The sequence below is a fragment of the Micromesistius poutassou genome (genome assembly GCF_964030765.1).
Source record: "Micromesistius poutassou genome assembly, chromosome: 3".
Classification (NCBI taxonomy): domain Eukaryota; kingdom Metazoa; phylum Chordata; class Actinopteri; order Gadiformes; family Gadidae; genus Micromesistius; species Micromesistius poutassou.
Genome location: NC_140273.1, coordinates 16,662,961 through 16,675,936, shown reverse-complemented (window position 1 = coordinate 16,675,936; position 12,976 = coordinate 16,662,961). Strand labels below are relative to the sequence as shown.

Sequence of the window (12,976 nt, the reverse complement as noted above, 5' to 3'; positions counted from 1 at the left end):
GCTGATGTTGAGTAAGCCAAGCGTGTGGTCGGATTTCCTGTTTACTGTCTACTGTCTGCAACATTTGAACATAGAACTTCATTAACATTTCACTGAAGGCTCGAATAGTCACGACTTTTTAAAGAATGGTCACGTTACCTATCTATTTTATTTTTTAGAGCTGTATTATATGGTCATCAGCTATTCATTTGTCGGTCATTGCGTTGTTAATTTGGTAATATGTATTACGAAGGCCTGTTTTTTTTAAATCTTGAGAATCAGATGATGCGTCCTATCAAATTGAAGAGCTGTGCTAATCACAATCATAACATATATAAATAATAGGCTCCTAATGATTGCCTTTACTTACTCTAATCAATGGGCCACATCATGCCATTGGTTCTGACTGGCAGCAACACAAAGCACTGTCCCTGGGATTCAGAAACACACGTTGTGCGTGATATTAAGTGGACTACTTTCTTCATTTTTGGTTGTCATTGAATGGATATTTTTTAGATTTGATGTGATTGAATGTTCAACCAGTTGGAAAATGCTATTTTCGCCACCTTGCCTGTTTGCCTTAGGACTGCAGATGTAATATTGTGTTGGTACCTACTTGTCATGTGTGATGTTTTACATCGTTTATCTGTGTTGTCATCATTGTGTGTTGTTCGGTTAATCATTTACAGAACACCATAACCGTCAAGCCCCGTCATCTCTTCATGTGTATAGTGGCCACAAAGGAGATTTCTCTGAGTCTCAGAACTGTCTTTGTTCGGAAAAATCGTTCAAATCGAATAATCAATAGGTAGTAGGCATGGGCGATTCGCAAACGATTCGGTCAAAACGAACGAATCCCGAAGGTGAACGACGAGAACTGATTCCCAAAACAAGAGAACTGCTTCTTTTTTTTTATTTTACATAAAACAAAAATATGGTCACGTAAATAAAAGATACAAACAAACAGAGCTTCGTCTCCCCTCGACTTTATATTGATTAAGTCTCAAACGTTCTCATGGTGGTTGAGGCAGCTTGGGCTATTCTTCTTAAAACCACACATGTGTAATGCTCGAGTGGCGTCGTAGGCTAATGCTACAGAAATTAGCTGTTTTCCCGAGCACCGTCACCGTCTGAGACCTTCTGGTGTTTTAAAAGGCCCCATTTGCGGGCTTACCTCATATTCAAAAGCAAAGGGGTGAGGCCAGACACCTGAGATTCCCTGCCAAATGACGTAACAGACCATATGACTTAACAAACTGAAAGAACTGAATGAACGAATCAAACAAACGATTTGTGATAGTGAAGGGAACTGAAAGAACTGATTCCCGGATAAGAATCGTTTTGCCCATGCCTAATAGGTAGGCTACAGAATTGGTCACCGATTCAAAGCCTATGTAAAAGCCTATGTGATTCGGTCAGAATTTTTGTACTCTCTTTTTGTAATTACCTCAGTCAGTTATTGGGATATGGCTATGCCTGAGCTATAAACAATGGTTTTCTGAATAATCTCACATGTCACAAATTCAAACCCTGAGTTTAGGAGTCGTCCCGGCCAACTGCATCATACCACTGAAATGATCGCTCATCTCTGCCCCCTAGGGGCACAAATGGAATGTGCTTGAAACTAATTCTGTCCAGTAACTTGTGATGTGAAGTCTGTCTCCCACCCGCCGTTAGAAAGAGAAAGTGACCTATCACAGGTATATTGAAGTAACGAATGTGGCCATCCTAATTAAACCCAAGGCTGTTCATTAAAATAATACTATTCAACTGACGATAGACAGTTTTTTAAATTGTATTACTACATGTAACTAACAGGTATATTGAAGTAACAAATGTGGCCACCCTAATTAAACCCAAGGCTGTTCATTAAAATAATACTATTCAACTGACGATAGACAGACAGTTTGTTTTATTTTATTACTACATGTGACTAACATGCATCCAAAACATCAGCAAAACATGTGGTTAAATGTAGGCCTAAAATGGAATAAGAAGACCCCTGACTATTGCCTGTTTTTTTTTTTTTACAAGCCATTATTTATGTTTAAGGTTCCAGAATAGCTTGTGTTCACACACACATTGCTTACAATGCTAGCCCACGTTATTCTTGACCCTCCCTTCCTTCCTTTTCTTGGTGCAGCCTACCGATGGAAAACGCCCACTGTGGGTTAAAGAGGCCAAAGCAGTGGTGTGACACGTAGAAAAAAAAGTAGGCTTTAGTGGCAACTCACGGCTAGCCTCTGAGACGACCGGTCCCCGCTTAAGGATAAAGACATCAAACGTGGACTGCGTTTGCTCGGACACAGAAGCTTAAGTATGTGTGTTTGTAGATGGCTTGCGATGCTCCTCCTTTCCTCGGTCCTTGACGCAGGTGAGTGAGTGATGAGGTCTACCGGCCGGGCAGGTAACAGCACATTATCAGCCAAACCAACTAATGTGTTAACTGTTTACATGATGCCTTTAATGTAATGGCATTCGATTTTTTTGTAATTATAAGACAAATCGTTGGTTAAGTAATTAGGAAATGGTTTAATATTGTTTTAATTGTTTGCTGAATACTGAATAACGTGACATTATCATTTCTGACTATTGGTTTTATGTTCAGATAAGGAATGCAGATGTCTGTGTTATTCCATGTGAGTTAATAAGTGAATACTTTAATTGTTTACAACATCTCCTTTGATGGGGAATAGAGAAACACACAGACACACACACACTCACACACACACACACACACACACACACACACACACACAAACACACACAGCCTGCACGTGCCAGTGGCACCACCGTAAAGGAGATTAGCTGATAGCCAGGATAATAATACGGCCAGGATTCCCTGAAACAATAGTCATAGAAAAGAAAGGCGAGCTCGTTGACTTGGGCAGGGTGTCCTTCCTTCCTCAGAGGAAGAAACTGGGTGTATTCCATGTACTAGCACACAAGGGTTCACAATAGTTCAGAAAAATATAATATTGTTCCTTCCACTATCTGGTGATGTCAATTCAACTTTCGCCCCACCACGGACAAAGAGGGGAAATTACCAAGAAAATAGGCGAAACGGTAGTTAAGGAAATCCCTTCGATCAAATTAAATGAAAGTGACTGGCAGCTCGGCTGAACTTTTTCTGCTTCAAATTAAAGCAATGTGTTTTATGTGATGGAAAGAACTTTAATATAATTTAAACACGTTGTGTTTCTACAGTAGCCCAGAATGGACTGACGGCTCTAGAGAGGATGAGTTTTAAATTTGTAATCATAATTGCCATTTCTTATATGCTATGAACTATAGTTGTACAGACTAAATAACTCTAAACTAAATCTATTAAGCAATCACTTAACACTTGGCTACTCGATGCTGTCATTGACAATGACATAATTTTGGAAGTACCCACTGGCACCTTACCGTACACGCCACTATAGCTGATCCTACCTCGTGGGAAAGGGAGGGTCTTGGGGAGAGTGTATTTAGCTGGTTGCAATCTGAAACCGCACCGCTAAATGCCAGTAAATATACATACTGCTTCTTTACCTATACAGCAAAAAAAAAGCAAAGAACATAGACGGACCGACAACCCGATTATATAGTTTAAAAAATGACAACATGAACAGAGACTGGAGTTATAAATATTGGATTGCTCTTGGAGTCAAGACTGACTCCATATATAATTCATAATTTAAAGGTTCTTGAAAACGACCACAGCAAACCACTTTTGCGATGGTAGCAAAAGTGTTTTTATTGTGTGAAAAAAACACTTTTGGACGAGCCCCAACATTGGACAAGTGCGGCATGCCCACTGGGGGTGAGAGACTATTGTCAGATTAAGTTTATTGTTGGTGTTGGCCCGCGCCGGCCAGAATTCTATAGTTGGGTGTCGGCGTTTGTTAGGACAGTGTGCAAACACTGAAAATGGGGAAACAATTTAAGTATCGTAACACCGGTCAAAGTTAGTGCCAAAGGTCATCGTCTTTATGCTTGAATGGGGATCTTAAAAACACACACAATGGTTAACGTGTCCTCTGAGTAACAACGTATTGTGTCTGTCTTTCCTTCCACACCCCACTGAACCGCACCACGGGACCCTAGCTACCTCATACCCTGCTTCCACCCTGTCGCTTTTCCATTTTCAACCCCCCTCGCCTGCATCCCTTCGACCGAGCGTCTCTCCTGCTCTTCCATCCTCTCAGCCTTCCCCTTCCCACAGCAGTTCGTCGCAGAGCCCTCTGGATATCAGCAGCAAACAGCGATGCACCCTGGTGATCTCCCCCTCTGAACTGGTGGTGAGGTGAGGAGGTCGCCGTTAGGACTCATTCATATTTTACCAGGAGGGTCACGTTGACAGAATGTTGTTGGTTGTGATTCAATCAAGGAAAAAAGCTACAATAATAAGTTCACATTAGCATTTGTAGTAGTATAGAATCTCATATATAGGGCACATGGTACACTTGTGAAGTCACCTAATCGGTGTGTCAATTCAATTACTTTCAATTGCTTTAGGTTTGGGGATCCGCTGTTTGCTAACTGCTCCATAAAAATGATGGAGTTCATTTTTCTCGGCTGGCTTGTTGAACCGGTAAGGAAGTACATTCCCATTTTTTTTTAACCTACTTCAACAAAAACATCCAGGAATGATGAGAACAGACACTTAAGAAAATAAGGAACAAAATCAAAGTCAATGTTTTCTTTGTCGTATGCACAGTATAACACAAGGTCATTCTTAAACCCCCACTTTAGGAACAAGTGTACACACGGGATCTGTTCCAGGTGTTGAACGTGACCAGCGTCACAGAGTGGGGTCTTAAACCAAAGTGCTTTGTGATGGTTGATCACAGTGGGGAATGCTCCAGTGTGCTTCACCTCACCGTCTACAGTCAGTACCACATTTGATCTTGTCTCTGGTTTATTTTGAAATGTATGTCTTTGTCTTCATCATTCCTGTGTGTGTGTTTGTGTGTGTGTGTTTGCAGAACCTCCGGACAACGTATCCATCAGCTTTGTAAACCACACTGGCCCACTGCTTGAAGGACATCAGTACGTCCTCCAGTGCCGCGTCCAGGATGTTGCTCCTGTCCAGAACCTCACCGTGACCTTCTACAGAGGAGACACCGCGCTGGGCCCGGTACAGTCCAGCAGGACCTCTGTGGAGACACCGGTGACAGAGACGTTCACCTTCAGCTTCAGCTCCTGCAGAGAGGACGACGGGGTCCAGTACTGGTGTGAAGCCAAGCTGAATCTGGGACCACAAGGACCAGCGCTACCTCCTGTGATGCGGTCACAGAAACTCAAAGCTATCAGCCTCAGTGCCAAAGGTGTGTGTGTGTGTTTGTATGGGAGTTATTCTTTTGAATGCAAGGCTTAGGGTATCTAACCCTCTATCTGAAAACTATTAATACATTTGATTCTGTTGTTGATTTGATAACTAATGCGGTCTTATCCCTTCTTTATAGGACCATGCAACGCTCACTCTGGACACTTCATAAAGAGCTTTTTACTCCTGTCCATCCAGTTTATTTATTGGGTATCAAACCATTCTATGTAACACAATGCTGTTTTGGATTAGATGAGCCGTGCCTATTGTGAACAGAGGAAGATATATGATCAGCTAAACCATCAGACTCCATAACGTCTAGAACATTTCCCTGCCAAATGGATATCGTGTGTATTTTTCTGTTACCCCCCTCAATTGGTGGTGTCAGAACTAGACCATTGCTACTTATAAATACCACCTACCATAAAGATCTCATTCAGGTACACATTGTGTGCAAATTGCTTACACAACATTAGTGCTAATTTCATGTAGAATATTTCTGTAAATAGTAAACTGTTAATATAAATCAATATTTGACAAGTGCACAAAACCACAGAAATGTAATAGAAATATAAATTATGCTCCCATTTTTTGTCTATGCATTTGATGTCAACAGTTGTCTTGTTTCCAATTTTGCCAAGAGTCATTATATCAAATCATAAGAAGTCCAGGTGGACTTTGTATATTAGCTTCTTTCCTCCGTCTATATATTTTTTTCCCTTGCAAATGAACAGGTAATAACAACCATTACCTTAACATACAAATATAATTTAAAAGTAAGGAAGGCAAGAATTGATTAACTTCCTTTTAGCAAAACACATGCCATGGCCATTTACCATCAAATTAACTTTTTGAATGAAAAAAAAACCATATAGTGAACCAAGAAGCAATAACCATGAAAACTATCATTCCATGAATTCATTTTATTAGTGCTCAGGGTTCATTCAGTAATTACAGTTGCCATACAGACAAACAATGAAAACATAAAAAAGAAACGTGTCATGGTTGTGCACCATTTGTTAGGACTTTAAGTGAGGAAAAGTCTGTTGGTCATTGGGACGGACAGCACAGTAGATCAAATTAAAGAAACTTATAAATAAGGTTTTTTTAAACAGTGAAAATATAATATATCACTTTTGTATCGTATTTAGTAATCATCTGGAATCAAAGAAAGGCAATGTAGTCATCGTATTTGTAATTGGTCAGCAATTCATTACATTCAATACGGCAAGAAAATACTGGGAGTACAACTTTGATCCAGTTATTAATTGATATTAATAATTGATCACTGACCGTTATGATTGTTATTTGGGCAGTTCTGTGAACTCCATATGTGGACAATATCTTGGGCTTACATTTGCACGCGTGTTCCAATGTCTTGTTCTTCAAGAATATTGGTCCGGTCTAGAAAAGTAAATACAAATGATGGCAAGTATGAAACTGCCCATTCCACTTCATTGCAATGCACCGCATCCTGAGCACAAGCTCACACAGACTCACTGCGTGCAACATGGTTGCGTTCTCCCGGTGAATGGATGATGATGGTGCAGTCGTCTGCCAAAGCCTGCATTGTTGTAGCCTCTCCTTGTCCTGGGAACTGAGCAGCCTGTGGTGCCGTGGCTTCAAAGAAGTGGCCCATACCAACCCCTGGGAAACCTACCGGGCTGGACTTAGGAGCAGAGGGAGGGAAGGGTGGACTGTTGAGGTCCAAGTACTTGCCCTTGGCGGAGGAAGCGGCCACAGCCTTTAGCTTCTGGCAAATTGTGGCATTAAAGAGTAGTCCTCGGGCAAGCGCTTGTTCCGCCAGCAGGTCCAGTGGTGAATGGATGGAAGCGGCGCTCGCAGAGTCTGCGTCACGCTGCGGTTTTTCCGCCGTTCCGGGGGCTGCGGGTGGTTCTGCACCAAGCACTTTGACGCCGGTACCCCCGGTTAACACAGAGACGTTGGGGTGAGCGTTGGCGGTAGGGACTTCATTCAGAGGCTTTTTGTCAGGGTACAGGTAGAGGGCTGACCCTTCGGGGGAGCTAGCGCTGCGGAAATGGCCATTAGGTGATCCAGTGGAGCCATGTGGGAAGCTGGAACCGCTGTTGACGGAGGCCATTTTCCTCTCAGCCTTCTCTTTCTTCAGACTTCTGCTTCACAAGACGAGGTGAACAGAAATGTAAGCCTATTGAAAGGGCAAGGGTTTTTTTTGGAATAAAAATGTGGTGTACTTACACTGAGGAAGATGATTGACCTAGAAATTTCTTGCTCTCATTTAGCAGTAGCCTAAATGCAAATAGTATGTTTATATTTAAACAAGGGGGAAAAAACTGTTAGAGGATTTTTGGTGCATTTTTCGTTGTAAATAGTGAAGATGACCAAATGCGTCAATTACCTTGGCTGCATCCATCCTCTGGGCCATAGAGTTTTTATCTCGTTGTCAAGGAAGCTTTTCAGGTACTCCTCCATTTCTTGATCCTCAATCTTTTCAGTTTCATATCTATCCATCTTTGCTTTTACCACAAGGCCCAGACACTCTCTGCTTGTACATGCATGTTAAGTTCAGAGAAAGAAATATTACAATAATCTGGTTCGAAGATGAACTTCACAAGGTTCATTACAAGATGACTGGAATGGTTAATGTGTTTCTTAGAGAACAAGTTGCCCCTTTGGGCTTGTTCTGCGTGAATAAAATGAAACAAATGACAGGCAGATGTGTTAGCCATGTCTTTCCTTGCTCAGACCTGATCTCTTCGTTCCATTTGAACTTCTTCTGGGGACCCCTCTTCCCGAACTTCTCCTCCCCCTCATCCTCAGAGGCTGCGTTCGCCCTCTGTTCTCTGGACTTCTTCTCTTCAGACCCCCTAAGAAACAAAAACAAGTAGATGAGAGCACTAGGGATTCCTAAAAACATTCAACGTTAAGAATCAGTGTCACAATTAGAGACAATAAAAATGTCTTCACACTACTTCATCATTTACAGAGTGATGGGAGGAATTCATCAGGGAATCCAGGAGAGTTACTGGAGTAACAATTCCTTGCCGAATGAGGAAACCCTTAAAAACCAAATTCAAATTACTGAGGCAAAACCGCAGCTATGAACCGATCCAATCCGCCGTGAGTGAGCGTACTTTGTGGACTTGACCTGTGCGTGTGCCTGCCGGTTGTCATGGAAACGGGCCAACTGCTCTGGCATCACTTTGCCAATAGCTTCCCTTAACTTCTCTAGAGGATCCTGCAACATTTGGAATGAAAACATGAGTGCTGGATCAAAAATAACAAAAACAGAAAACACACTTCTTAACATTTTAAGTGTTATCTTAAAAACGTGGGAGTGTCTCTGCATTATCCCTTCCCTACACGGCAGTTAAAGTTTGTGTGCAACTAAACTTCTACACCAACCGACAAATTATTACAAGTTCCAAAATATGAAACCACAATCCCAACACGCACCTTTAGCTCAGATTGAACAACCCCCGAATAACATCAACACAAGCTTACCGACGTCAGCTCTCCAATCCTCCCTTCTGCTTTTGGTGAAAGGCCTTCAGGCAGGGTACCGGGCGGTGGTACCAAGCCGCCTTTGAGCTCTGTCTGAGGCTGGTCCGGAAACAGAACGGTGGACAGGTTCTGCTCACCTCCGCCTGCCGGGGAAGCCATGGCGGGATGCATCTCGCTGGCGTGTTGAGACGCTTTGAGCTGGGACCCGTCTTCAGTGGCGTCTAACAAAGAGTCCAAGTCTATGTCGAAGTCCACCGTGACCGCCGCTTGGATAAGTGCATGGTCGTTGGTGGAGCCGATCAGACTGAGCAGGGGATCGGCCAATCCAGGCCCTCCGCCCCCTGCCGCGTCCGCGGGACACATGGGAAACCTTGGTGTGCCGAAAGACGGCCCGCCTTTACCCCCCCGCATCGCCATTTCCCTCTCCTTCTGTCTTCGGAACTTCTTTAGCATGTTTGTGACACTCAAAGGGCCGGCAGATGTCTTCTTAGTTTTTTTCGGTTCGTCTACCACGTTTCCCGATAAAGCACTGACGGAAACAACGACAACAGAGCCATTTTGGTCAGCGAGTTACCGACACGTCTCTTCACACCAAGACAGTGTCAATACGACCTTACATCCCAAGAAATGGCCATGCCTTGCGTAAATCTCTCACCCTTCCATGGAAACGGTAATCTTTGTCCTTTTCCGCTTTTCCCCTTCTTCTCTGCGCCTCTTTTTGGGTTTAACCGATCCTTCCATCGACTTACGCTTCTGAAAAGGCAAATATTTCATATTTCAATTTTCAAAACATTTGCTTTTTGGTAATTTAGCAGACTGTTTTATCCGTCCCACCGCCAAACGTGTCACTGATTCTAAATGAATGTCACTAATGAGTCACTCAAGGTACTCTGGTAGACTGCAGACAATGGTGTCTTAACCCAGAATATATGGTATTCAGAGCCAAGTCATATTGTTTTTAATAATCTTTTAAATATTATAAAATACCTGCATGCTACCATAATGCACCAGATACCTTTGGAGACTTCAGTTTGATGCTTCTCGTTGTGAAATCTTCCACCTCAGTGTCGGAAACCAGGCGAAACTGAAGTACGCCACAGTTGACATAGAATCCTCCGTATTTGGTTGTGAGGGAGGCTGGTACAAGTTCGTCATACTGGAGGAAAAAAAACCACAAGGGTTGCATTGGGAATACACTACAATTTCCAAGTCCAGCACGAAAATACGCCTTTTTTTTGTCGTTTAAATCATGTCAAACTGAAAGACTGTGTACAATAGAACAACATTCTCAACCGCCACTCCACCAAAAAATGTTTTGCAGCTTGAAATTATTCACGGTTTGGACAGATTTCCACCTGTGAGGACATCAGCTGCCCTATCGTTGATAACACAGATTGGGATGGATAATCAAAATTTCGAAACAAACTGTCCACAATCTTCCTCACCGGCTCAGAGTTGTCAATAAAAGAGTCCTCATCATCGTAGCCATATCCAATATCAACCAGGTCTTGGATGCGGTCCTTCTTTTTCTTCTTCGCCTCACCCTGTACGTAAAGAAAGAAGCCTCATTTAAAAAAAGGTCTCTAAAGAACAAACTAAATACAGGTTGAAAAAAAAAAAAAAAATCAACTTAAAGTCATGCGAGACATGCAAGCCATCTAGTCTACCAGACATATCTTAGGAGAATATTTTGATTAAAAAGGTGGGTTTATGAGTCTTAGTGAGAAATGCTCCAGAGAGCCACTTACATATTTATTCTCAAATTGGCGGGCAATGGCAGCCAGTTCCTCATGGTATGGAGTTTCTTGCTCCTCACATTTGTTCTGAGCTCCATCTTTAAGGACTATGGAGCCACTCTGCTGAAAAATACACAACAGCGGCAATATGATTGACATCTGCAACATTCAGCCTAGCCAGCTCTGCCTCAGCGGCACTTTCAAAGCAAGGGTATTATTGGCTGGTGTTGCCGTGTTTCACAGGCCAACCGGAAGCCCACCTTGTGTTTCTCCACCAGTTCCGTATAGCTGAACTCCGGAAAGGCGCGTTCGTTGGATTCGAATAATTTGAGTACGCATCTTACGGTCGACTGAGACTCAGCCGCTTCTGAACACTTTCCCTCAGTCTCCGAGAGCGCTACCGATGCAGGCGCACTTGGTGCTGCATTACTGTGCAACGTTGACTTATCATCAGTTGGGGAACTAGAGAAATCGCAAGGAAACGTGGTCAACTGCACTCTTCTGACTTCGGCCATCGTCATAGTAACGTGAAGTGGGGAGGACAGCGCGTGACTACATAGAAACGAAACGTTGATTGTTAAAACACTCGTGCAGGTGCGCTCAGTGAGTGGCGCGCGGCTGCAGCTGGCCGCTTCCGCGCTGATGAGATTGATTGGATGATCAATCGGTTGGCCCTGGCCCTACTATTAGGTACTTAGTGAGCGTTAATTCATCCCAAAATATATTTAAGTAGCCTATGTTATAGTGAATCAAACTAAGTAAGGAAGTAGCCTAATTTAGTAGGCTATCATCAGCCCCCCCCACCCCTCCCTCCCTCTCCCTCTCTCTCTCTCTCTCTCTCTCTCTCTCTCTCTCTCTCTCTCTCTCTCTCTCTCTCTCTCTCTCTCTCTCGCAATTAAATTCAAAAAAGCTTTATTGGCATGAGAAATATACATTTGCATTGCCAAAGCAGGTGAACAATAAAATATAATAATAATTATATATATATATATATAGTATAATATAATAAGTATAAAACGTTAAATACAAAATATATACATATAATATTATACTATAAAAGTACTATAAAAAAGTAAAATGTGCGATGTTATAAAAATTACAATATCTCGTATTAACAGATCAATTAAAGATACACTCTAAAATGTAGACAGCAGCCTATTTACAAAATGTAGGATGTGTGCACTAGTGCAATAGTGTATTGTGTAAAGAGTGAGTCCAGGGGGATGAATCTGTTTATGGGGAGTTTGAGATCCTTCTCTCATCACAACAGGTGACGAATCTTGCTGCTGCGATCGCACACTGTTGTATTTCTCTCTCTCTCTCTCTCTCTCTCTCTCTCTCTCTCTCTCTCTCTCTCTCTCTCTCTCTCTCTCTCTCTCTCTCTCTCTCTCTCTCTCTCTCTCTCTCTCTCTCTCTCTCTCTTTATTGGGCTGTTATTTGTGAGTTGAACTGCATTGTATTAAAATGACCACATGAAGGCGCTCGAGATTTATAATGACTGACTGGTAAATGCGTGGTCTGTCTGTCTGTCTGTCTGTCTGCTGTCTGTCTGCCTGTCCGTCTGCCTGTTTCCCTGCCTGATGTTAAATCAACTAAGCCATTTATGTTTATTTATTGTAATGAAAAAAGAAAGAGCGTATTTTTTTCGAAAAAGGAAAAAAAGATACAACGTAGGCCTATATTTTTCTGCAAAAATGCACAAAAAATTACCCGTGCCATATTTGCCTAATTTAGTAGATGGTCTATGTTACGCATTACTAACGGAATCAATAGCATATGAACTCTCATAGGGTGTGCATGACACTTAACTATACATTAAGCCATTTAGCGCAAGTTTTTGAGGCAACATAATTTATTTTTGTATCTAAAACTATTAAGACATACAGTTGGAGTTAACAATGTAAAGTGCTGCAGGATTAAGTTTGTAATGAACAGCTCGAGTGCACACTAACACAATTGATCATTTAATACATTGTATATTTATCTATTAGTCAAGTGCATAGCAGGAGATCATGACAAGGTATACTATAACAAATCAGTTAATGAGAGGTTGGTTTTTAGGGGTCTTAGCCTATATGGACACACACACACACACACACACACACACACACACACACACACACACACACACACACACACACACACACACACACACACAAACATATATATAGCCCATATATCATATATCATATAGCATCATATATATTAAAGGCCTATTTGTATAACACAATAAAATAATATTTGTTTAATAATTGTAAATTGTCCAATAATTCAGGTTATGGTTCAAATCTAGCATCAGATGACCAAACATATGGAAAGTGTCACAATCAATTGTATGTGTTGTGACACCTCTGAATTCGGTGCTAACGTTGTATGCCTTTCATTGCAGGGTCTCTGACAACTACAATAACAGGATAATTGCAACCCGTCACCATGCATCGAGTGCTCACAAATCACCCGAAGATGG

At 42.0% G+C, this 12,976-nt stretch overlaps 2 protein-coding genes across 2 annotated transcripts; one reads left to right on the top strand and one right to left on the bottom strand.

Annotated features, from left to right (window-relative positions):
* Positions 1 to 2,209: 2,209 nt before the first annotated feature.
* Positions 2,210 to 5,865, top strand: LOC311340873 (intercellular adhesion molecule 3-like). The gene is made up of 6 exons (XM_084465773.1): positions 2,210 to 2,353; positions 4,069 to 4,267; positions 4,480 to 4,555; positions 4,717 to 4,852; positions 4,950 to 5,291; positions 5,430 to 5,865. Exons 1-6 carry the CDS (start codon positions 2,299 to 2,301, stop codon positions 5,519 to 5,521), a joined length of 900 nt encoding a protein of 299 aa, XP_084321899.1. The 5' UTR covers positions 2,210 to 2,298; the 3' UTR covers positions 5,522 to 5,865.
* Positions 5,866 to 6,641: 776 nt separating this feature from the next.
* Positions 6,642 to 11,024, bottom strand: LOC311340867 (ubinuclein-1-like; the record flags this gene model as incomplete). Its single annotated transcript, XM_084465767.1, has 12 exons — positions 6,642 to 6,694; positions 6,791 to 7,425; positions 7,508 to 7,558; positions 7,668 to 7,811; positions 8,017 to 8,136; positions 8,404 to 8,507; positions 8,774 to 9,302; positions 9,429 to 9,526; positions 9,789 to 9,929; positions 10,219 to 10,317; positions 10,522 to 10,632; positions 10,770 to 11,024. The coding sequence occupies 12 exons, from the start codon at positions 11,022 to 11,024 to the stop codon at positions 6,642 to 6,644; spliced, it is 2,340 nt and encodes a 779-aa protein (XP_084321893.1).
* Positions 11,025 to 12,976: the final 1,952 nt, after the last annotated feature.

What these genes read in the sequence shown, in the direction of transcription:
- LOC311340873 (XM_084465773.1), top strand. Translation starts at nt 2,299, where the DNA reads ATGTGTGTTTGTAGATGGCTTGCGATGCTCCTCCTTTCCTCGGTCCTT. An exon ending in TTCCTCGGTCCTTGACGCAG is followed by an intron (nt 2,354 to 4,068) that starts GTGAGTGAGTGA and finishes ACGGGACCCTAG; the next exon opens with CTACCTCATACCCTGCTTCC. An exon ending in TATCAGCCTCAGTGCCAAAG is followed by an intron (nt 5,292 to 5,429) that starts GTGTGTGTGTGT and finishes CCTTCTTTATAG; the next exon opens with GACCATGCAACGCTCACTCT.